The sequence below is a fragment of the Eupeodes corollae genome, chromosome 1 (assembly GCF_945859685.1).
Source record: "Eupeodes corollae chromosome 1, idEupCoro1.1, whole genome shotgun sequence".
Taxonomy (NCBI): Eukaryota; Metazoa; Arthropoda; class Insecta; order Diptera; family Syrphidae; genus Eupeodes; species Eupeodes corollae.
Genome location: NC_079147.1, coordinates 286,847,079 through 286,867,899, shown reverse-complemented (window position 1 = coordinate 286,867,899; position 20,821 = coordinate 286,847,079). Strand labels below are relative to the sequence as shown.

Sequence of the window (20,821 nt, the reverse complement as noted above, 5' to 3'; positions counted from 1 at the left end):
ATATATTGTAACGTGATACCAAACAAGTTTTATTTTGAAAAAAAATCTATATAACGGTTTTTTTTTATAAATCGATAAGACTGAAGAAAGAAAATGTGTCACCTCCAAAATTTTACGACTGAAATATGATTTCATTTTTAAAACAATTTTGTGTAACGAAGAATAATGTTTTTGACACCTGATACAATTTTGAGAAAAATCTAATTAACAGTTTTTTTTATAAAAAATAAAAATCTAAAAAAAACATTAAAAAACAAGTAAAAATTGAATATCTATTCAAATATCTTTTCAAGAACTTGAAATTTAGGCTTCAAGCTTATTTTATCTTTTAAGAAATATTCTTTTCAACATTTTAATAAATGTTGAGAAAAATCGAATTGACAGTTTTTTTTACAAAAATTAAAAACCGACAAAAAAATTAACAAAAGTTGGTAAAAACTGATTTACGACTCAAATATCTTTTAAAAACTTTGAGATAATAGCTTCTAACTAGTTTTTTCTTATAAGAAATATTGTTTTTAACATTTGGTAAAATTTTTAAAAATTTTGAATTGACAGTTTTCTTACAAAAAATATAACAATATTTTCGGCTCAAATAACTTTTCAAAAATTAAAAATATTGGCTTCAAACTTATTTTATTTCACAGAAAATATTGTTTTCGATATTCAGTAATTTTTATATAAAAATCCAACAGTCCGTTTTTTCATAAAAAATAAAATCTACAAAAAATAGTACAAATTTGGAAAAAAACATGATACGAATACATATAGACAAACTTTTAAGCAAGACAAATCGACAGACGGGATGGGAAGTTATCGTGTGGGTCGCATCCCAGCCTCTTTTTTACTTAATTAATGTATACAAAAAAAAAACATGTTTCAAAGATTCCGTAGTCAGATCAAAAATTAATACATTAATAAAAATATTTAAAAATAAAACTTTTATCGGTGCTATATTTTCTTCTACAAAATACAAATAAAAATATATAAATTCTGTGGCGCAACAGTCCGTTGAGAACTAGTGATTTACAACTCTCAACCATTCCTGAGTGCGAGTGCGAGTACTGCTGTCAGGAATAGAGGGGACATACAGTTTTGTTAGCCGAATCCGAACGGCAAATTTGAGAAAGCACATTTCATGACAAGAATTACTTTGGAAAAATTGTCAATTCCTCGCAAGAGGCAGATGCCGTGAAAAAGACTTTAGATGGCATAGGCAGAGATCAAACCCAAGACCTCATGCCACGAGTACCACGAAATACAAATAGTACATATTAAATACTTAATTTAAAAATGCAACTTACTCAAACTCTTTTGGGCTTTTCTGAATATTAAAAAGTAACAGCAGTCTGTCTGAATGAACCATAGAGGGTGCTTTTTAAGGCAGTGTATAGAGTTCATTCCTCGTCTTATTTTGCAGAAATATTAGTAAGCAAAGCCATTACAAATTATTTTTTTAATTTTTCGTAATCAACTTAAATATTCTGTATTTATTTTGATTTTTTCATTTATTTCTCCGATCTACGAAGCAGATTATTAAAATATATTTGAAAATTATCAGCAATTCCAAAATTATTTGAACTGGCTGTCAAAAACCAATTACGTTTTGTTATAAATGAATTCGTGATTTGGCTTTTGAAAAACATATATTTAATTTAAAAAGCTGCGTTTGAATCAGAACATTAAGTTGATACCATGAATGCTTATTTTAAAAAGGCTTTTGATTGAATACTAAGTCAAATTTAAATATGAAGTGATTAAGTTTTTAACTCACAAACAGATAAAATGCGTCAAACTTGGAAGCATAAATCCAATACTTTTAAAAAAAATAAGCGTGGGAAGCAACCCACACTGATAAGTATCCATACGTAGCCGTCTGTAAATTTGTCTTAAACTTTAACAAAATTTTAATAACAATAATTTGTGTGGAATAAGAAATTCTTAGTTAATATGTGAACAATCAAATAACTTCCCTTTGTCGAAAAGATAGGTCCTGGTTAATGTGTTGATCGATTATCAACAGTAGCGAAAAAAGCAACTTTATTTGATTTAACTTTACTGATTTTTCCTAATACAATGAGGACCTTGAATGACTTTCAAATAAAGAGAATCAAAGCGAGGGAAATACAACAACGAGATTTGTTTACAAAGTAAAAAGACAGCGATTTTTCCTGAGGGTTGTATTTACAATAAGAATCAAGATTTTATTTCGCTAATTATAAAAACATTATGTAATTTCGAAAGAGAGATTACATAATTCCATTTAATTTTGAAAGAGAGATTACGTTACGGTTAAAGTTTTAAAGCAAATTTATAAAAATAAAAAATATCGTGATTGGTATAATTTGAGTGCCAAATTTGAATTTAAAAGTAAATTTTGACAGTTACAGAACATGAATTTAAATCCAAGATATTTAAGAATTATTTTCAAAATTTTAAAATATTAATGATGATGAGTCTTAATATTTTCTGCTTCAACAATATGTTTCTCTGTATTCCTTTTATTTTAGTTGAAAACCATTTCTTATCAGTTTTCAATTGAGTTTTTCCATACATTTTTACTAAAAGTGAGCAACAATATTTGCATATGAAAATCAATTTTAAACAAATTTTGTAGCATTTTTTTGAAGATTTATTTCTTATTTAAAAAAATACGGACTAAATTTTTCTAATACAATTATTTTACAACAGAATTAAGCACAGAATTAAATCATTTTGATCCCAATATCTTCATTCATTAACAAGATATCTAGAATCAAATATCAATTCTTACCAATTTTGTCTATTTTTTGTAAATTTTAATTTTTATGAATACCCTGACTTTTGGATTTTTATTAAAGTTTTACTAAGTGTTGAAATTGACATCTTGTATCAGATGAATACGATTTTAAGGCAATATCTTTATTTGAAAGTCCTTTCTTTATGTTGCTTTGTTATTATCTGTATATAAAACTTTATTGGGAGTCAGTATCTGCTGGTTTTTGAAATATGGACGATAAATAAAACTTCCCAAACTTACACACATATAACTTTCTGAATATCTTTGATATACATTTTGTGGACTTTTAAAAGTCGATTAATGCCAATTTTTCAATTTGACAAATCGGACCGATTAAAACAAATTCCTATGTGAAGTTAATATTATATGGTGTTCCACAACGAAGCCATCTTGGACCTCTTCTGTTTAGTATTTTTATAAACGAAATAACTTTCTTATAAAATGAAGCTTGCCTTTTAAGTGTGTATCATTGCAGAGATATTAAGTGTATCAAAGCCTTCGAGATCGTCACCAAAGAGATGTTGAAGTGTCTCACAGACTATAATCAGTGAGAGGGATCAATGATCAATTTGAATGCTTAAACGGTGTGGCGGAGTTTAATTAAGAGTGATCTGGTTGTATACCAAGACTTCCGATACAGCACGAGTGAATGGAATTTGATCGGCTTTACCAAGATTGCACCGAGGAAGTCTGGGGTATAGTTTTCTTCAATGATAAATTCAGGGTTTGTCTACGCTCACCAGATAGACGTTAAACATTTGGAGAAGATCAGTTGGGAGATAAAATTTGACAACAGTTGTCCAGCGAAAAAATGTCTGTGAAGATTACGTCATGGTGTGGGCAGGAATTTACGTGGACGGAATAACTGGGCTGTGTGTGTGTATAGTGGAATAATCAGTGATCTCCATTTATTACATCACCAACATTTTCGAAGAAAATGCGTTTCCTTTCGGCCATTTATTGGTACAAATTTTTTGCTGATTCAAGACAATGTTAGACCTCACGTTTCCAGCTGCATTACACACTACATGAAAGAAGTAGAAATCGATGTAATGGCCTGCCAAGACCGCGGACATGAATCCCATCTAACATATTTGGGATCTGCTGGAAAAAATGATAAGGAATCGTCCTGCTTTTCTCGAGACACTAAGTTGGCTGAGATCTGTTCAGATTGAGAAGTGGGATAATTCGAAAGACGTGATCGTTAAAAAGCTTATTCAATGTATGCCGAGCCGAATTGAAGCTTTTATAGATGTTATTGGAGACATGCTTATGCTAATATACAATACTATAGTAAAAAAGAAGTTTTTTTTTTCAAATATGAAATTATTGCGATATTTTAACGTGCGACACATTTTTTTAACTCAGTATTTATACGAGATATGACTGAGATTCATACCCTCATTGTCACTTTTGATCCCAAATCCTTGTTTTGAAAGGCTTGATTTCCTCAAAAGAAACTGCAGTGAAATTAGAATTCTGCATTTTTTTTTTTTAAATTGTTAAATTCTTTAGAATCCGTCCACTTTAATATTCATCAATGAAACCGAAACTTAAAAAAATGTTTAAATTTGTCTTGATTTTCTACAAAAAATACGATCTGTTCAATGCTTGATTAATGCACATGATGTCTTTTTTTATAGAATTAAAAATCTCGAAATTCTTAAAATATCCAAACTATATGCCCTAGAAAAAATAATTCACCAACGTAAGTTCTTAAGTTGTTGAAAAGGATGTGTATATTTTGTTATATACGCAATAATTTAATTTTCTTAAAATTTTCCAATTGGCAATAACTATATTTTTTTTTTTTCGAGGAATTAGATTCAAAAATCAATCTAAAACATTGATGCCAAAACCTTTATTGATTTTTGAGCCTGGAGAAACAAAATATTCTGAACATAGGAACATCCGGACGTAGGAACGAAACGTCGAGAAATGCCAAAATTTTCTATGTCGAGAAATGTCAAATGTTTCTAATCGCCAAATCGGCGATGGAAAGTTAAAAATAATTTAAAAACTCTTCCTCACTTGTCCATCTCCTTTTAAACACCAAGAAGCCACACAATTCACCATATAAATTCAATATATAAATATTAATTTCCAAAACTTTAAATTTCATTCTTAAAGTTCAATTTCTTAATCTCAGAATTAGGACATGGTCTGTGAAATCATGATATTGCCATATTCTTAAATATTTATGCTGCAAATAAGAGTAAGGATAAGGGTTGAAAATAAAGTCTCGAACATCTACAAATTAAAAATGTAACCAATTAAAATTTGTGTAAATCTTCTGAATGAGCCATGACGATCGATAATTTTTGTACACAGAAGTTATTTTCGTTTGCAATATTATCCGTTTTTTGTTTGCATATATCTTTTACCTTCTTTTCATTTACTTCCAAGTTGATTGAGGTCATTTATAATTAAACCAAGTACAGAATTTCTACAAAAAGTGTTCAATTTAAGTGCCTCATAATACTTGCCTTAAATTTTTCAGTATCCTCTCGAATTTAATCGAAAAAAATCCCTCTAAGTAACACCATACACTTAAAATACAATAAAGCTTTAATTATCGTCCCTAATGGCCACTTATTAAGAAACACTAAACTGGCGCCCAACATGGGCTCGGTCGGCATTTTCCTTTCAATTGGATTTAATTTAAGAACTTTTTTCTTTCTATCCCTTATCGTTATCATCATCAACCTAAACCAGATTCAAAATATATATAAACAGCGTGACTCCATACCTCTCCTCCCCAAAAGTCCTGTCCAGTCTTCAACCAACTCTGCTATATGGAGAGATTTTCATTTCATTCTTTCGTAAAACTCGTAACATTAATTTATGATCTTTAAATATTAAAATCTTCACCCTACAGGGTTTCATCAAGTCTAAGTGTAGCTCTATAGCCCGTATAGCCCATCATCATGATGGAAGATTGCAGATGCCAAAAAAAAAGAGAAAAACACTGATGATGCCAAGAGTGTGTCTTAAATTTAATTATTCGAAATAAGCTATAATAAATAATGACTACGTGGTGGTTCTGGTTACGTTACGTTAAGCAGACGAATGTTTTCTTTGCTTTTATTTACTTTCTATTTTATTCATCCTCGCGCATCACGAATGAATAAAATATTTACCATCAGAAGCTCAAGTAAATATACAAAAACACCATTCTCATCATAGTCCTTCATCAGCATCAGTTTAGTGTCTTGCCTACAGTACTCATAGTATGACAAATTACAAGGATACAGTACATATAAACTGTCGCATTCCGACTTGCTTGTGTCATTTACCGAAGGATATACAAAAAGAAAGTGTCACAAAAAGTACAAATTTTCTTTTATTTTGTCGCATGAAAAACGACAAAACCACACAAAACAAAAGCAAATAAAATAAAAAGGACTCAACTAAACTAAAACATTTGCATATTTCGCATCCTAATTGGGACACAAAATAATATTACACAAATACCATTTGTCTAGTCAAAATGTTTCATTTAAGTATTTAAGGACGATGAAGGGAGACATTTCTTTTGGCATCATATGCATCGTTTTGTGTGAGTGTGTGTGGCAAGAATAAATAAAAATCCACTTTTTGTTTTTGTTCTTCAAGTGTTACAAATTCATTTCAGTACTTTTTAGAACAAATGGGCAAACCACAATGTTACAAACACACACAAGACATACACGACACACACGACAAGTGTGTCCCTTATTCACATCCCTTTTTTGAACCACCACATTGCGATAGCAGCGCCGGAAATGTCTTTAATTTTGAGTTTCCATATTATATATCATTTTGCTGATGCTTGCCACACTCACAACATACACAGTCATACACGAAGCCATACAACATGATGCATAATAATAATTATGAAAATTGTTTCTAAAAGCTGAACTTTCCTAAAAGAGTGAGAGCGTTATTCCATGGGAAATGTCAACCAGGCACAATTTATAAATGAAAATGGGGATTGTGTTGTTGCTGTTTTTGTAGTGTATTAAATGTTTTTGTTGTTGTTTTTGTATTTTTAGGGTCAGGAAAACACAGAACGTTTTCTAACGGAAACACCATGTGTACATGAAGGAACATTTGCAAAAAATTTTGTAAAGTACTCGTTTAAAATGATGTAAGACAACGAGCGAGTATACGAGTGACATAGAATATTGTGAGTGCATCAGTGTTTTTGAGGATTTTTTAAATGGAAACTCTTGTGTTTTGGATGAAAGTAATTACACACGAAAAAGTGGTATCCATGGTAGAACATTTTAATGAAATGATATCGTTTTTATTTTGGTTAGTAGTACTTTAGAAAAATGAATGATAAACTGGCTTCTGAGTTTTCATTGAATGATTGTTTTTTAAATTTATAAAATTAGAAATTCTTCTTTAATAAATTTGGTTGACTTTCAAAGCAGCGATTATGTTCTTTAGCTACCTTTTGCTGTTACAACTGACAAATCACATGTTTCCTTGAAGAATATTCCTAGAAATGAGAGTTCTGTGAATTTTACCCAAAAATAATTTTATTGAAATATGTTCCTTTTCATCACGAGAAATTGACAAATTCTCCAAGGTAAGCCTTTTCATGGAAATGTTTTTCCAAATTCTTGGAAATGTCAATGGGACAAAATCACTGCTTGAGTATTTATTGCGTTGCATTTACGTCAGAATTCAATGAGGACTACATAAACCTATCTGAAAGAAGAAGTATAACCATTCCAATTTCAAAAGTAAAAATTTAGTATCAAAAGTTAATGTATTTTTACTTTTACTTTGTATCTATGAATTATATAATGTTGTAAGGTTTAAAAACTACGTTACTGGAGAAACGTTTCAATCTTGAATTTTTCTCTAAACTTACTTCTTCTTCAAAGGGTTTGACAAATCCACTGTGAGTTTCATCCCGAAAGTTTCTATACTTACCCCTACACTCTTGTTGGTATTCAATGTAAATTTACAATCCTATGAGAGAGCAAACATATGTACATCGTCTTTATAGAGTAGAAGTTTGATTTTTGTTGTAAGAGTCCATCTTCTGTCCGTCTGTAAATTCTGTCGAGGCTAACTGCAGCATATAGCACTAATCATCAAAAAAAGAACTGGATATAGTATGTAACCTTGAGTAACTCCACTTTAAACTTTGCTTCAAACAATAATATTTAACATTTTAACCTAGCATAAGTCGCTTTGAGGCGTAATGAGCTAGGAATTCCGTTTCCCGAAAGCAAGCCACATAAACTCCATTTGACGCTGTCTTGTTCGATATTTGACAAACTCTTCGGTTATGATCATCGGAGTATCGAAATAGTGCTTTTTTAGAGTTAGGTATAACTAACAGGTGTTCCGTGTTGATTGAACTATTTAAATTTTTACAATTTTGGATTTTTGACGATTGAAAGTCCAAGGATGATTGCCGAAAAACCAATACACCTAAAAAGATTCAACTTTTTAACTCCTTACTCACAATAAATACATAAATAACTTTTACGTAACATTTTAAAATTTCTGGCATAAATTTTTGTTATGAGTTTAAGAAAATAACCATCTAATAGTATTTAATCATTTAAAATTATGCATTCAAAATAATTGTATGTATGTTCTTATATTAAAACTAGCTGACCCGACACACTTTGCTTTGGCATATAAATAATTTCTAGAGAATATTTTGATAGAAATGAATTGCTTATTTTAAGTGTGTTAGGATGTGGTATATAAGTGGCAGAGGTATAGAGCACTGTAAACGGTGACCAAATATTAAAATTATATACGTTTCTCTAATTATGACCATGCTACAAAAAATAATATCAATTCCTTAATGTAAAAGAGTGTACAATAGAGCACGCCACTTACAAATGGCCGTGTGAAAAACATAAAGTGCTCAATTCAAAGCCGCAAACAGACATCGTTTAGCCTTGACACTTATTTATAGTCATTGCAAATGTCAATCTAATTGAAAACTGAAGGCGTTTGAATTAAATTGGCATATCTGTGGGCGTTAAAGGGATTCGCGATAATAATATATTTTCACCTCGGAAATTGCCATTTAAGATTATGGCTTGACTAGTCGCATGCCGTTGTACAACTGTGGGGGGTTCAAATTATGAAGCAAAATTACCGAAGATCCAACCTTCAGTTCAATGAGTTCTAAAACTCAGTTGGATAATTTACAGCTTCGGTAGCATCACAAACTGCATGCATTTGTATGACGCCAAGTCTCCTGGTAACAAATGTTGCATCTTGAGATTTAAGTAATGACATCCTCATTTTTTGCTGCTGAAATTGCTCTTTTTGCCGGCCACTCATGATTTGTATATCTTCTGTGTACATCGGGAAATATCTGGTCAAAAAGAGGATCTTGTGAATCAATAATCTTGCAGAAATTGACCAGCAATCTTATACATACATCCAGTTTCATCTGTGGAAACTTTTTCGTCGCCTGTATCTAACAGTTGTTTTGAAAATGTTTCAACGGATGGATCTTGAAGCATTTTAACATGAATATTTACTTTCAGTTGTACGTTTTCAAAATTAGGCCACAGTGGCGAAGATTTTAAGCACGTGTGTGTTAAACGCGGAATAACGGGAAGTATTTGCTTGAAATCACCAGAAAGAAGTAACAGAGTGCCGCCAAATAGTCTATCGTTGTTTTTGGTATCTTTCAATGTCCTGTTCAATTCCTCAAGCTAATGTTTGTGTGCCATAGTGCATTCATCCCAGATTATAATTTTACACTGTTTCAGCACAGTGGCCATGGATGATTGTATTTTTACATTACACACCGCGTCTGGGTTATTTTGAATATTTAGTGGCAGTTTAAATACTGAATGAGTTGTTCTACCTCCTCCCAATAAACTTGCCGCAATGCCAGAAGATGTAACGGCCAATGTGAATTTGAATACTATTATTTGATCGTATGTTAGCAATAATTAGCAGAATAACGAATGTTCTGCCAGTTCCAACTGGTGCAACCAAAAAAAAAGAATCCACATTGTCCTGCTGAAACTGCGAGCATGATGTGGTCATAAATGGTTCTTTGTTCTTTATTTATTAGTGGGACATTGCGAGCAACAATCGCTGCCATTCCTACAATATTGTGTTATTATTCACGATTCAATTCAGTGTCCATTAAATCAGATGCATTTCGATTTGGTGAATGGCATACCGAAATGACTGAGTAGTAAGTTGGCAATGATAATGCAAAGATCCTCAATAGTAATCAATGCTACATTGCACATAGCGTCACTGAATACTATCGTAAGATCGTTGCACCGTGTACTATATTGATGCAATTAAACAATACCACTTAGGAATATAAAAAAAAGTGAGAACCTATTCTCAGACCTACCGAATGTATATGCAAAATTTTATTGAAATTGGACAAGCCTTTTCGGAGTAGTATGGCACCTAACTCTGTTACAAGAGAATTAGATACAATATTTAATTTCTCAAAAAACAGTTTATTTTATTTTGTTTTTTTTTTTGTTGGCTGTTGTGACGAGGTTTAACAGTAGGACAGAATCGCTAGACTTATTTTATTCAACCTCTTTACACTTCAAATGTATCTAATGCAAAATATATTTGTTAATATTCGAAAACTAGTTCAGTTTTAATACTTAGAGAAAACAGCTTGAACTTTAACTATAGATTGCAGTTATCGAGGTTCTGGAATGAAATGTTTGCTTTTTACAAAAAATAATACAAATTTAGATGTTCAAATGGTAGACATGTGCATTCAAGAGGACACAAGCGTCCACAGGTTTTTCTCAGAACCCATCTCTGTCTATCAACTCCTACTCTCACCTCCCCGCGGTGAACATCGGGTGAGTAGTACCTCAACTGGAGATTGGGTTCCAACCCCAGTGGAAAGTTGTTGGGGGCAGCAAACGAGAGACGGGGGGAGAGGTGTTTCCACTAAAGCACCTCTCCTTATCCAGGCGGCAGCGGACGAATTCTCGAGATGGAATCAACGGTGGCGTCTACAGTTCCAGTAAGGTTGCACTACTTAGTGAACACCTTATAGAGCTTCTTCGACATATTCGGAGCCCAGGCCTGTAAGGAGCGGTTTATCCGGCTCCCTTCCTTGGAGTGATACTAAGGATCTGGCCCTCCAGGTTGGGGGTTGTGCCGTCGGGGTGACTTCCTGGCCACGTAAAAATACCTTAAGTTTCGAAGCACCAACAAGCCTCGGATACGGACGGATTCACTGTTGACAACCCACGCAAACGAAATAAGGACAACGAACTTCGGATATGTACGTGGAATGTTAGGTCCCTTAACAGACCACGTGCAGCCGAACAATTAGCGGAAGCCCTAAACTGCTGCAAGGCAGATATTACAGCCATCCAAGAAGTGCGATGGGATGGACCGGGTAAACGCAAACTAAAAGACTGCGATATCTACTACGGCGACTGCTACCGAGAACAAAGACAGCGTCTATTTGGGTGTGGATTTGTTGTTGGAACTAGGCTCAGTCAAAAGTCTTGAGTTTCAACAGTGTGAGCGAGCGCATCACGACAATCCCCATCAAGGCTTAATTCGTCAACATAAGCCTTATATGCACGCATGCCCCAACAGAGGAGAAAGATGAAGACACCAAAGACATATTCTTCGAGCTCTTGGACAAGACATATGAGCAGTGCTCTAGCTATGACATTAAAATTGTCTTAGGAGATTTTAATGCCAAGCTAGGAAGAGAAGACATCTTTGGTGGCATAATCGGGAGATACAGCCTGCACAACACCACCTCCGACAACGGATTAAGGCTGGTCGATTTCGCTGCGGGGCGAGACGTTCTGGTAGCTAGTACACAGTTCAAGCATCTTAATATCCACAAGGGGACATGGAAATCTCCTGATCAATCAATCGTCAATCAGATTGACCACATTGCGATCGACGCACGACACTTCTCCAGTATCCAGGATATCCGAACATTCCGAGAGACCAACATTGACTCGGACCACTACCTCGTTGTAGCCAAAGTACGGCTACGGATATCCCGATCCAAGCCAAAACAAGGAAGTACTGTGAGAAGATTCGACGTTAGACGACTACAATCGCAAGAGACTGCCATGTCCTTTTCCGATCGAGTCTCTAATAACCTCCTAAGGAGTCCTATGCTTCCTGCATTAAGCATTGAAAACCAGTGGCAACATTGCCTTGCAGCCATCAGAGATGCCGCCTCTGAAGTGCTAGGTTTCACACGGCCACCACAGCGAAACCCCTGGTTTGACGACGAATGCCGGTAATCGCACGCAGCGAAACAAAAGGCATGCAATGCATACAAAACGGCGCTGCACAAAAGGACTAGAGCTGCTCGCGAGCTCTACGAGCAGAAGAGGAGAGAGGAACACCGGCTTCTTAGATTTAAAAAAAGAGAGCATGAGAAGCGCGCGATCGAGGAGAGCAATGTCACAACAGGAATGAGGTTCGTAAATTTTACCAAAAGGTAAAAAAAACCTCCCAAGGGTACCAGCCACGAACCGAAGCCTGTAAAGACGATCAGGGGAACATCGTAGTAGAACCGCAGTCGATGCTGAGAATATGGAAATATCACTTCTCCAAATTATAGAACGGCGATGACGAACCGAATTCCGCTGTAGGAGACAGACCTCGGCGACGCAGATCAACAATTCCGCCTACCCGACCTTGACGAAGTGAAGATAGATATCTAAACTTAAGTCAAACAAAGCTGCTGGAGCTGACGGCATCGCTGCCGAACTATTAAAAGCAGGCGATGACTTGGTACGGAGCATGCACCAACTCATCTGCAAAATATGGTTGGAAGAAAGCATGCCCGATGAGTGGAATCGCAGCATAGTATGCCCGATACATAAGAAAGGAGGTCCTCTTAATTGCGCCAACTACAGAGCAGTCTCCTTAACATTGCGTATAAGATCCTCTCTGCCGTATTATGTGTCATTCGTCAGCAACCTGATTGGTCCTTATCAGTGTGGCTTCAGACCAGGAAAGTCCACTATCGACCAAATATTCACACTACGGCAGATCTTGGAAGAACCCAGGAGCTTCAAATCGATACCCACCATCTCTTTATCGATTTTAAAGCCCTGTATGACAGCATCTATGAGGAAGAGCTCTACCGAGCAATGTCTAGTTTTGGCATACCTGTCAAACTTATCCGTTTGTGCAGAATGACGATGGAGAATGGACGCTGCTCTATCAAGGTTGAAAGAGATCTCACCGATGCATTTGATGTCAAAAAAGGTTTTAGACATGGCGATGCACTGTCATGCGACGTCTTCTGGAAAGAATTGTGCAAAACTCAACCGTCAACACTAGAGGCACAATCTACCAAAGGTCCATCCAATTACTCGGATACGCAGATGATATTGAGATAATTGGAAGATCAAAGCGTGATGTCAGTTTAGCGTTTTTGAGCATTGCGACGGAACCGAAGAAAATGGGTTTAGTGGTCAATGAGGGCAAGACCATATATGCTGCCATCAAAAAAGGACACTGAACAACTACGACTTGGACAAAACGTCACCATGGACATCTATAACTTTGAGGTAGTTAAGGACTTTGTCTACCTAGGCCTATTAATAAAGACAACGACACCAGCGTTAAAATCAAACGAAGAATAACTCTTGCAAATCGCTGCTTCTTTGGACTTAGAAAGCAATTGAGAAGTAAAGTCCTCTCTCGAGCATGTAAAATCACCATCTATAAGACACTCATCATCCCGGTTCTCATTTATGGCGCTGAGGCCTGGTCAAAGAAAGATGTGAGCGTCTTAGGATGCTTCGAGAGAAAAATTCTTCATGTGATGTTTGGTCCCGTACGCATAGATGGAGAATGGAGGAGAAGATATAACGACGAACTGTACGGACTGTACAGCGACACTGACCTAGTTAGCAGAATTAAAGTGCATTGGCTTAGATGGCTAGGTCATGTAGAGCGGATGGACATCAACGCTCCAGCCCGGAAGGTCTTCGAATCCAATCCCGAGGGACGGCGCAGTAGAGGAAGACCGCGACTCAGGTGGCGCAACCAGGTGGGAGAGGACCTCAACCAACTTAGCGTGCGAAACTGGACACTTTTTTTCTAGGGTTCTTAAGAGAATGCAATAAGTTCGGCTCAAAATACAAAATGGATCATAATAATATAAATAAATAAATTTGGTGGCGCAACAGTAAGTTTGAGAATTAGGGCCTAGTGACTGACAACTCTCAACCATTCCTGTGTGCGGGTACTATTGTCAAGGATGGAGGGGACCTACAGTTTTAACCCAAATCTCAACGGCAAATTTGAGAAAGCACTTTTCATGACAACAATTACTCTTGGAGAATTTGTCAATTCCTTGCAAGAGGCAGTACCCGTGAAAAAAACTTTAGGTGGCATAGGCAGGGATCGAACCCACGAAGTCCAACGCACTAGAGATCATGCCACGGGTACTACGGATCATAATACTGTTGCAAATTTTTCCACCGACCCGACTGATTGAATATACAAATATACTTTAAACGCTATTGGATTTTCGAATCCAATATTCACTACACGATTTTCAACTCTTTCTTTATTTATTTTTATTATTTTCAGATTCAATTAATTCGAATTGCACTACCCAATGTGCCGCGAAAATTAATTTGACAATTTACTAGAAACGTCAGTCGGTATGTCTCAAAATCAAATTGAGTTATGAAATAAAAGAGTGGTTTATTTTCAGATGGGATATTAAAATTATCTTTTATTGCCTGGAAAACCTTGGCCGAAGCCGGGATTAAAAACCAGGATCTTTTATAACAACGAAATTACAAATAGAGACAGAAGGCTAGATCTCGGTAAAAAATGTATGAAGAATATCAAGTATGAAAATTATTAATTGTTAAACAAATTCGAAAAAAAAGAAACACAACGAAGAAAACTTTCAACAAAGACAAAAAAAATCAAACAGAATTTTGACGCAAAGTTCAGAAATACGAATTCGAGATAAATGAAGAACACCAGAAGAAAATATTCTAAGAAACAAAGGGAAACACAATACTTTTGTAGCTTCTTTTTGACTTTCTCCAACAGCTACCGTAGTCCTTCCTCAACAATTTTTTTTTGCGTGGTGATCGATCTGTCTCGGTCCCGCAGCTTCCTATATCCATAAGATTGGGGTGTGCGACCGAGAAGCCAGGTATCTTTCATCGCACGCGATCTCTTTAAAGAGGTGATGCGATCACACCGTAGCTCTGTAAGTGAGTTCAGCTCTTCACTTTCGAACCCATTCCAGCCAAGACTTTCTGGAAAATCGTGTGGAATTTCTCGCATTATCGAGTACCGCGCTAGATAGTTGAGGAAAAACTACTTATGCCGTGTTGAAGAAATTCGGTTGCCAAGCCTATAATTAAAGTGAAAGTTATTAAAATATTCTTGGGGTGATTTTCCATCGTTAATACTTTAAAATGGGCTGTCGGCCATACTAAGTTACAGATGGTGTGACTTTAATGCACATATTGTTGGGTATGGGTATCGTCTTCACGACTTGATGATCTTATTCAACCAATACGCGGGCCAACCGTCGCACAGTTCGTTTGTGTGGAATCTTTTCGCATAATTTGGTGAGATCTGTTAAATTTGCTTTCCCAAAATGCTAGGAGAGCAAGTCACTGGCTGATGGTCCAGGTTCCTACTAAACTCTACTAGAATTTTAGAGCTGCAGTAAGAATTCATTAAGGGTGGTTAGCAACAAGGGAGGTGAAACTTGTTGTGGTAAAATTTACCGCAACATTACTGTATTTCAAAATATAAACATAGGATGGTTTTTTAAAAGCTATAGGAACGTTTTTTCAAAAACAATCCAAATAATTTAATTTTTAAAAATTATTTAATGCAAATATTGACTTTGACTGCGCCTCAAATGGTCCATCCGCTTAGTCCAATTTTAACATATTCTTTCCAACATTTTGGACGGTATCGCTCGAATAATTGCTTTAATGATGTCTTCCAAGTTCCAGTGCGTCAATTGAAGTCTCACTAAAAATATTCTAAAGGCGTAAAATCGCACGATCTATGCGGCCAATTGACTGGTCCCGAACGTGAAACTAAATGTCAACAGAACTCACCTCGCAATAAGTCCATTGTAGCGTGAGCTGTGTGGCATTTGGCACCGTCCTGTTCAAACCACATGTCATGCAAGTCAAGCTCTTGCATTTTGGGCAAACAAAAGCTGGATGTCATCTCACGGTAGCGCTCACAATGCACAGTTACCTTACGATTCGCATCATCTTTGAAAAAGTACGGTCCAATGATGCCACCAGCCAATAAACCGCAATGACTTTTTTTTCTGGCTCAAGACGTGCACATTGAACTTTCATAAGAAAGCACGCATTTTGATATTGAAATTTTGTAATTTGCAAGCGTTTTTCGTTTGTAAAACGAAAGCACGAAACGTACGTCAGCTGTTTAAAACAGTGTTCCCAAAAAGATAAGAGCTACAAACACACCCTTTATATATTTTAAACGTACAGTATTTTGAAATAGAGAATATTAATTATACAGTATCGTACAAAATATTCACCATACAATATTTTGAAATGCAGCATTTCAAGTCGCTCCCGAATGCAATATCTTCTACTTTGCTAGCTAATCTCTTAAGATGTTAAGAAGATAATTTCAAAACAATTATTGAAATACAAATTACTGATTCATTTTAATTTACAGTATTTTCTCTCTGTTATTAAGACCAACAGTTAAAAAAAATGGCAATTTGAATCCATGAATTGAAGGGAAGGCATTTTATCGTTAAAATTTTATTTTGCTAAACAAACACTTTCAGATATGCCTTTCAACCACTTAGTCAACCACTTTTCCTTGAAATATTTATACACCCCTTAAAAATAAATTGGGTGGCGCGACAGTCCGTTGAGAACCAAGGCCTAGTGACTTACAACTTTAAACCATTCCTGTGTGCGAGTAATGTTGTCAGGAATGGAGGGGACCTACAGTTTATATGCCGACTCCGAACGACTAATTTTGAGAAAGCACTTTTTCATGACAATAGTTACTCTTGGAGAATTTGTCAATTCCTCGCAAGAGGCAGTACCCGTGAAAAGACTTTAGATGGCATAGGCAGGGATCTAACCCAATACCTCTAGCATGACAGTCCAATGCACTAACCATCATGCCACGGGTACCACTTTATACACCCCTTACCAAACCTCAATTTATCCCTCTGCATTTCTTTCACAACAACAACTTTCGAAATATTTTGCTATTTTTCACTTGATTGAATTCAATTTAATTTTTTTTTTCAATTTCAGGAAAACCCCGGATTAATTGTGCCTTGGATAATTGGCTTTATAACTTTTATGGCATTAGAAGCTGTAGCTATGGTATATTCCAATGTCCTGCGGGATCATGTAAATAAAGTAAGTTCAAAATACACCAAATATTCGCACAAATAAAAACAATTGACTCATTCTACAAAAAGAAAAAAAGAAATAAAAATTGAACAAAGAACCCAAAACGAATTCAATAAATTATTGGTAAAATCATAAATACGAAAAAAATAAACTTTATTGACAAAATATCAATACTGACAGAAATCAAGCTGAGTCCTTGAAAAGGAAAAATAATAATAAAGCTATAATATTATAGGAAGGTTGTTATTTTTGTTTCGTTTTGCAGACGTGACTTTATGTTGGTTTTTTTCATTCTGATTCCTGGAATATTTTTATACAGAAAATTGAACATAATAACAAAATTCCCTTATGGAATATAGCAGTATTAAGGTAGCGTAAAAATATGGGTATTATTTCCCATTCAATAAGAAAACACCCAACCAGCATACTATAAAGACGTTTACTTGTTTTTGTTGGCCTTTGCAAAGCGGTCTTTGAGCCTCTGGTGGTCCATTATAGTATATTTTTTCATGAGCACAAGGACTTCTTTTTTTTACATTCATTCGTACATAGAAATTTACTCCTGTTTTTGCCAAAATCAAAAGGAATTCAAATGTTATGCTAAACAAACCGCACCGAACGCCGCCGCGCCCCGCCGGCCACTACGCCGAAGCCAAAACATAAAAACCATTGTAAATAATTCATGAACCATAAAGATGACTTTGTTTTTGGGATGCTCCTGAGGGTTTTTATATTTTGTAGAAAAAGGAAGAAAAACATCATATCAGGCTCTGATGAATGAATACTCTGAGGGGCACTTAAAATTTTAGTATATAAAAAAGTGTTGGCTATGTTATAGGGGTCAGGAGAAATAAAATTTATAGTTTAAGAGAATAGTTGTAGTCAAGTTTGCTGTTGGTAATTGGATGCAATTTAAGTGCTTTAGTTGAGGTAAGTTTTGAATATTAATTTCTTTGGTGTGGGGATTTAAAATAATTTGCATTCGTTTTAGGGGTTGTATGTCTTCGACAAGGGTTATGAATTTTCTGAAATATTGGGGTGAAAATAAATGAGAGGTAGGTACTCAAAAGAAAAAGATTTAAAACCGAGTGGATGGGACATTTTCGGTTTTTGGGTTTTCAAAACTCAATCATTTCTTTAATAATGTTACATAGCTCAACAATATACACAAATTTAATAAGAATCTACTGAAAATTTGAAGACATCTTCTGAAATGTACTATTTATTTATTACGTCTTAACTATAGTCCAGTATAAAGAACGATAAATTATCCAGAGTTCGTTATATCGAACATTTCCGAAATCTTCGTGTTAACTGGTATGTTTAAACGTCATCTACAATTTCGATTTCTTCAAAATTATAAAAAAAATAAATTAGGTGTTGCAACCGTCCGTAGATAACCATGGCCTAATGACTTACAACTCTCAACCATTCCTGTATGCGACTAATTGCAGGGATGAAGGGGACCTACAGTTTATATGCCAAATATTAACGGCTTATTTCAGAAAGCACCTTTTCATGACAAGAATTACTCTTGGAGGCAGTACCCGTGAAAGAAAAAACTTAATGTGGCACAGGCAGGGATCGAAACCAAGATCTCTCGCATGACAGTCCAACGCACTAAATATCATGACACGGGGACTAGTCTTCAACATTATTGCTATCAATATTTCCGGGTTCAAGGATTACTCGACCTGCATTATTCTAGAACTGCAAATTATGGGACAATCGTTTCGCTAGCGTGTTTGGTAGCATTTTCTAATACAAATACGCCCAAAGGCTATGAAAAAAAAACAGAGTACGATAGCTTGATCGCCAAATTTGGTTTACTATAGAAACAGGAGTCATAGGGACAATTTTAGAAAGAATCACTTAAGTATAAAAGTGGGTTAAAATAAAAAAAAACAAAATTCATTGAGCTTCGTATAGAAGCTCTGTTCAATATAGCAACATATACAGAAGATGGATTTAAATAGACTGAAGCTAATTTTGGTTGTCGTTTTAGTCGCGAATTTAACATCTCCCTTACTTTGCCGGCTTTCAGCTTCATCCCTAATGTCTTCCAAACTCATTCCTTCAGAGGCTACGTTTTTTAACTAAATATTCTCTGACCTTGTCACAAAACTCTCCTCTCTGATTTCTACCAAATAATAAGGTGCTTGGAGTAGAACCAGTGCTTCGGTTGACATTGTTGTTGATGGCAAACTCCACTTTATCCAAAAGTTTGTCCCAACCACTGTTCGATGAGGCTTCACGCTCTTTCACCTGACTATTAGATTGTGGGGAGTGAGTTGCCACTTTATCATGTTAAATATTGTTGGCGTTCATATACTCGGCAAACTCCTTTGAGGTGAAACAGGTTCCACGATCTGATATTATGCGATTTGGTCTTAGTTGGCAAAATATGTTTCTTTACAAGTGTGCTTTTTTTTTTTTTATAATAAGCGCACACTCAAGGGGATATATTACCCTTATTATGTAGACACAGTGTGAGCACTAGGAAAGGGAGAGAGGGGTTGAAAGGAGATGTCGGTGCACATTGGTTTTGAATTCCTGAATATTGCAATAGCTGGGAAAGACAGAGTGTGGCAAGGCATTCCACATTCGCATAGTACGCCTAAAGAACGAATCTCTGTACTTGACAGTACGACCGAAGATGGGCTCGAGTGTATATTGATGAGCATTCCTAGAAGCGCGAGTATTACGGTTGAAACTGTTTAAGGGGAGAAATGCAGCTGGCTATTTCTCTAGAGCATAAACCATTAAAATAACGGTAAAAAAAGCGTGAGACAAGAAACATTTCGACGATGTTCAAGTGACGTAAATGATCTTATGATGGTAATATCACCAATCAATCTAAATGCTCTACGTTCAATACTATCCAAGAGGCTTAAGTAAGTTGCAGGAGCACCAGCCCAGATATGGGAGTTATACTCAAGCTTTGGACGTATATAAGTCTTGTAAATAACAGCCAGATCAGAGGGGGAGAAAAACTTCTTGCATCGCCTTAGAAAACCCAAACATCTTGCGGCATTTTTGGCGACATCGCGTATGTGATCGTTCCACAAAAGGTGGTTGGTGTGGTGATGCACATACCAAGAATATCGAGATGTTCAGTTTCCTCGATGCAAGTGCCATTTATGGATAATGGCAGTGGGGGTATATTTCGCTTTAACGATACAAGACAGCATTGTGTTTTCGAAGCATTAAATTCCACGCGGTTTCTTATTCCCCATTGTACAATGCTGTTTAGGTCGGAATTTAATGAGTTATCATATTTTGTCGTTGCAGTTCCACATCCGAAGAAGAGGGGTGTGAATCTGAAAACGAGTATGAAAAGCTAAGAGTACTATCGTCAGCGAAACAATGTATTGGATTAGATGTTGCAGACAGGAGATCATTAATAAAAATGCGAAAGAGTGTTGGAGATAGAACAGAGCCCTGGGGCACACCAGCATTTATTTTGTGGTTTTCAGACTTGAATCCATCCAATACTACTTGTATTGAACGATTCGAAAGGTAATTACTAAGCCAATGAAGGAGGGATTCATGCAAACCGAAAGCACGCATTTTCGATAAGAGAGCCTGATGCCAAACCCTATCAAATGCTTTTGAAATATCTAGTGCAATAATCTTACTTTCTCCAAAACTATGTAAAGATTTGTTCCACTGT

The 20,821-nt window shown here is 35.5% G+C and overlaps 1 protein-coding gene across 1 annotated transcript in view; it reads left to right on the top strand.

Annotated features, from left to right (window-relative positions):
- The window catches only part of LOC129941402 (uncharacterized), a 36,783-nt gene extending 19,583 nt beyond the window's left edge, over positions 1–17,200 (top strand). The window contains exon 4 of the mRNA XM_056050026.1: positions 17,047–17,200. Within this exon, the coding sequence (XP_055906001.1) occupies positions 17,047–17,190 (144 nt within the window). The 3' untranslated portion in view covers positions 17,191–17,200. The remainder of the gene's footprint in view (positions 1–17,046) is intronic.
- Positions 17,201–20,821: the final 3,621 nt, after the last annotated feature.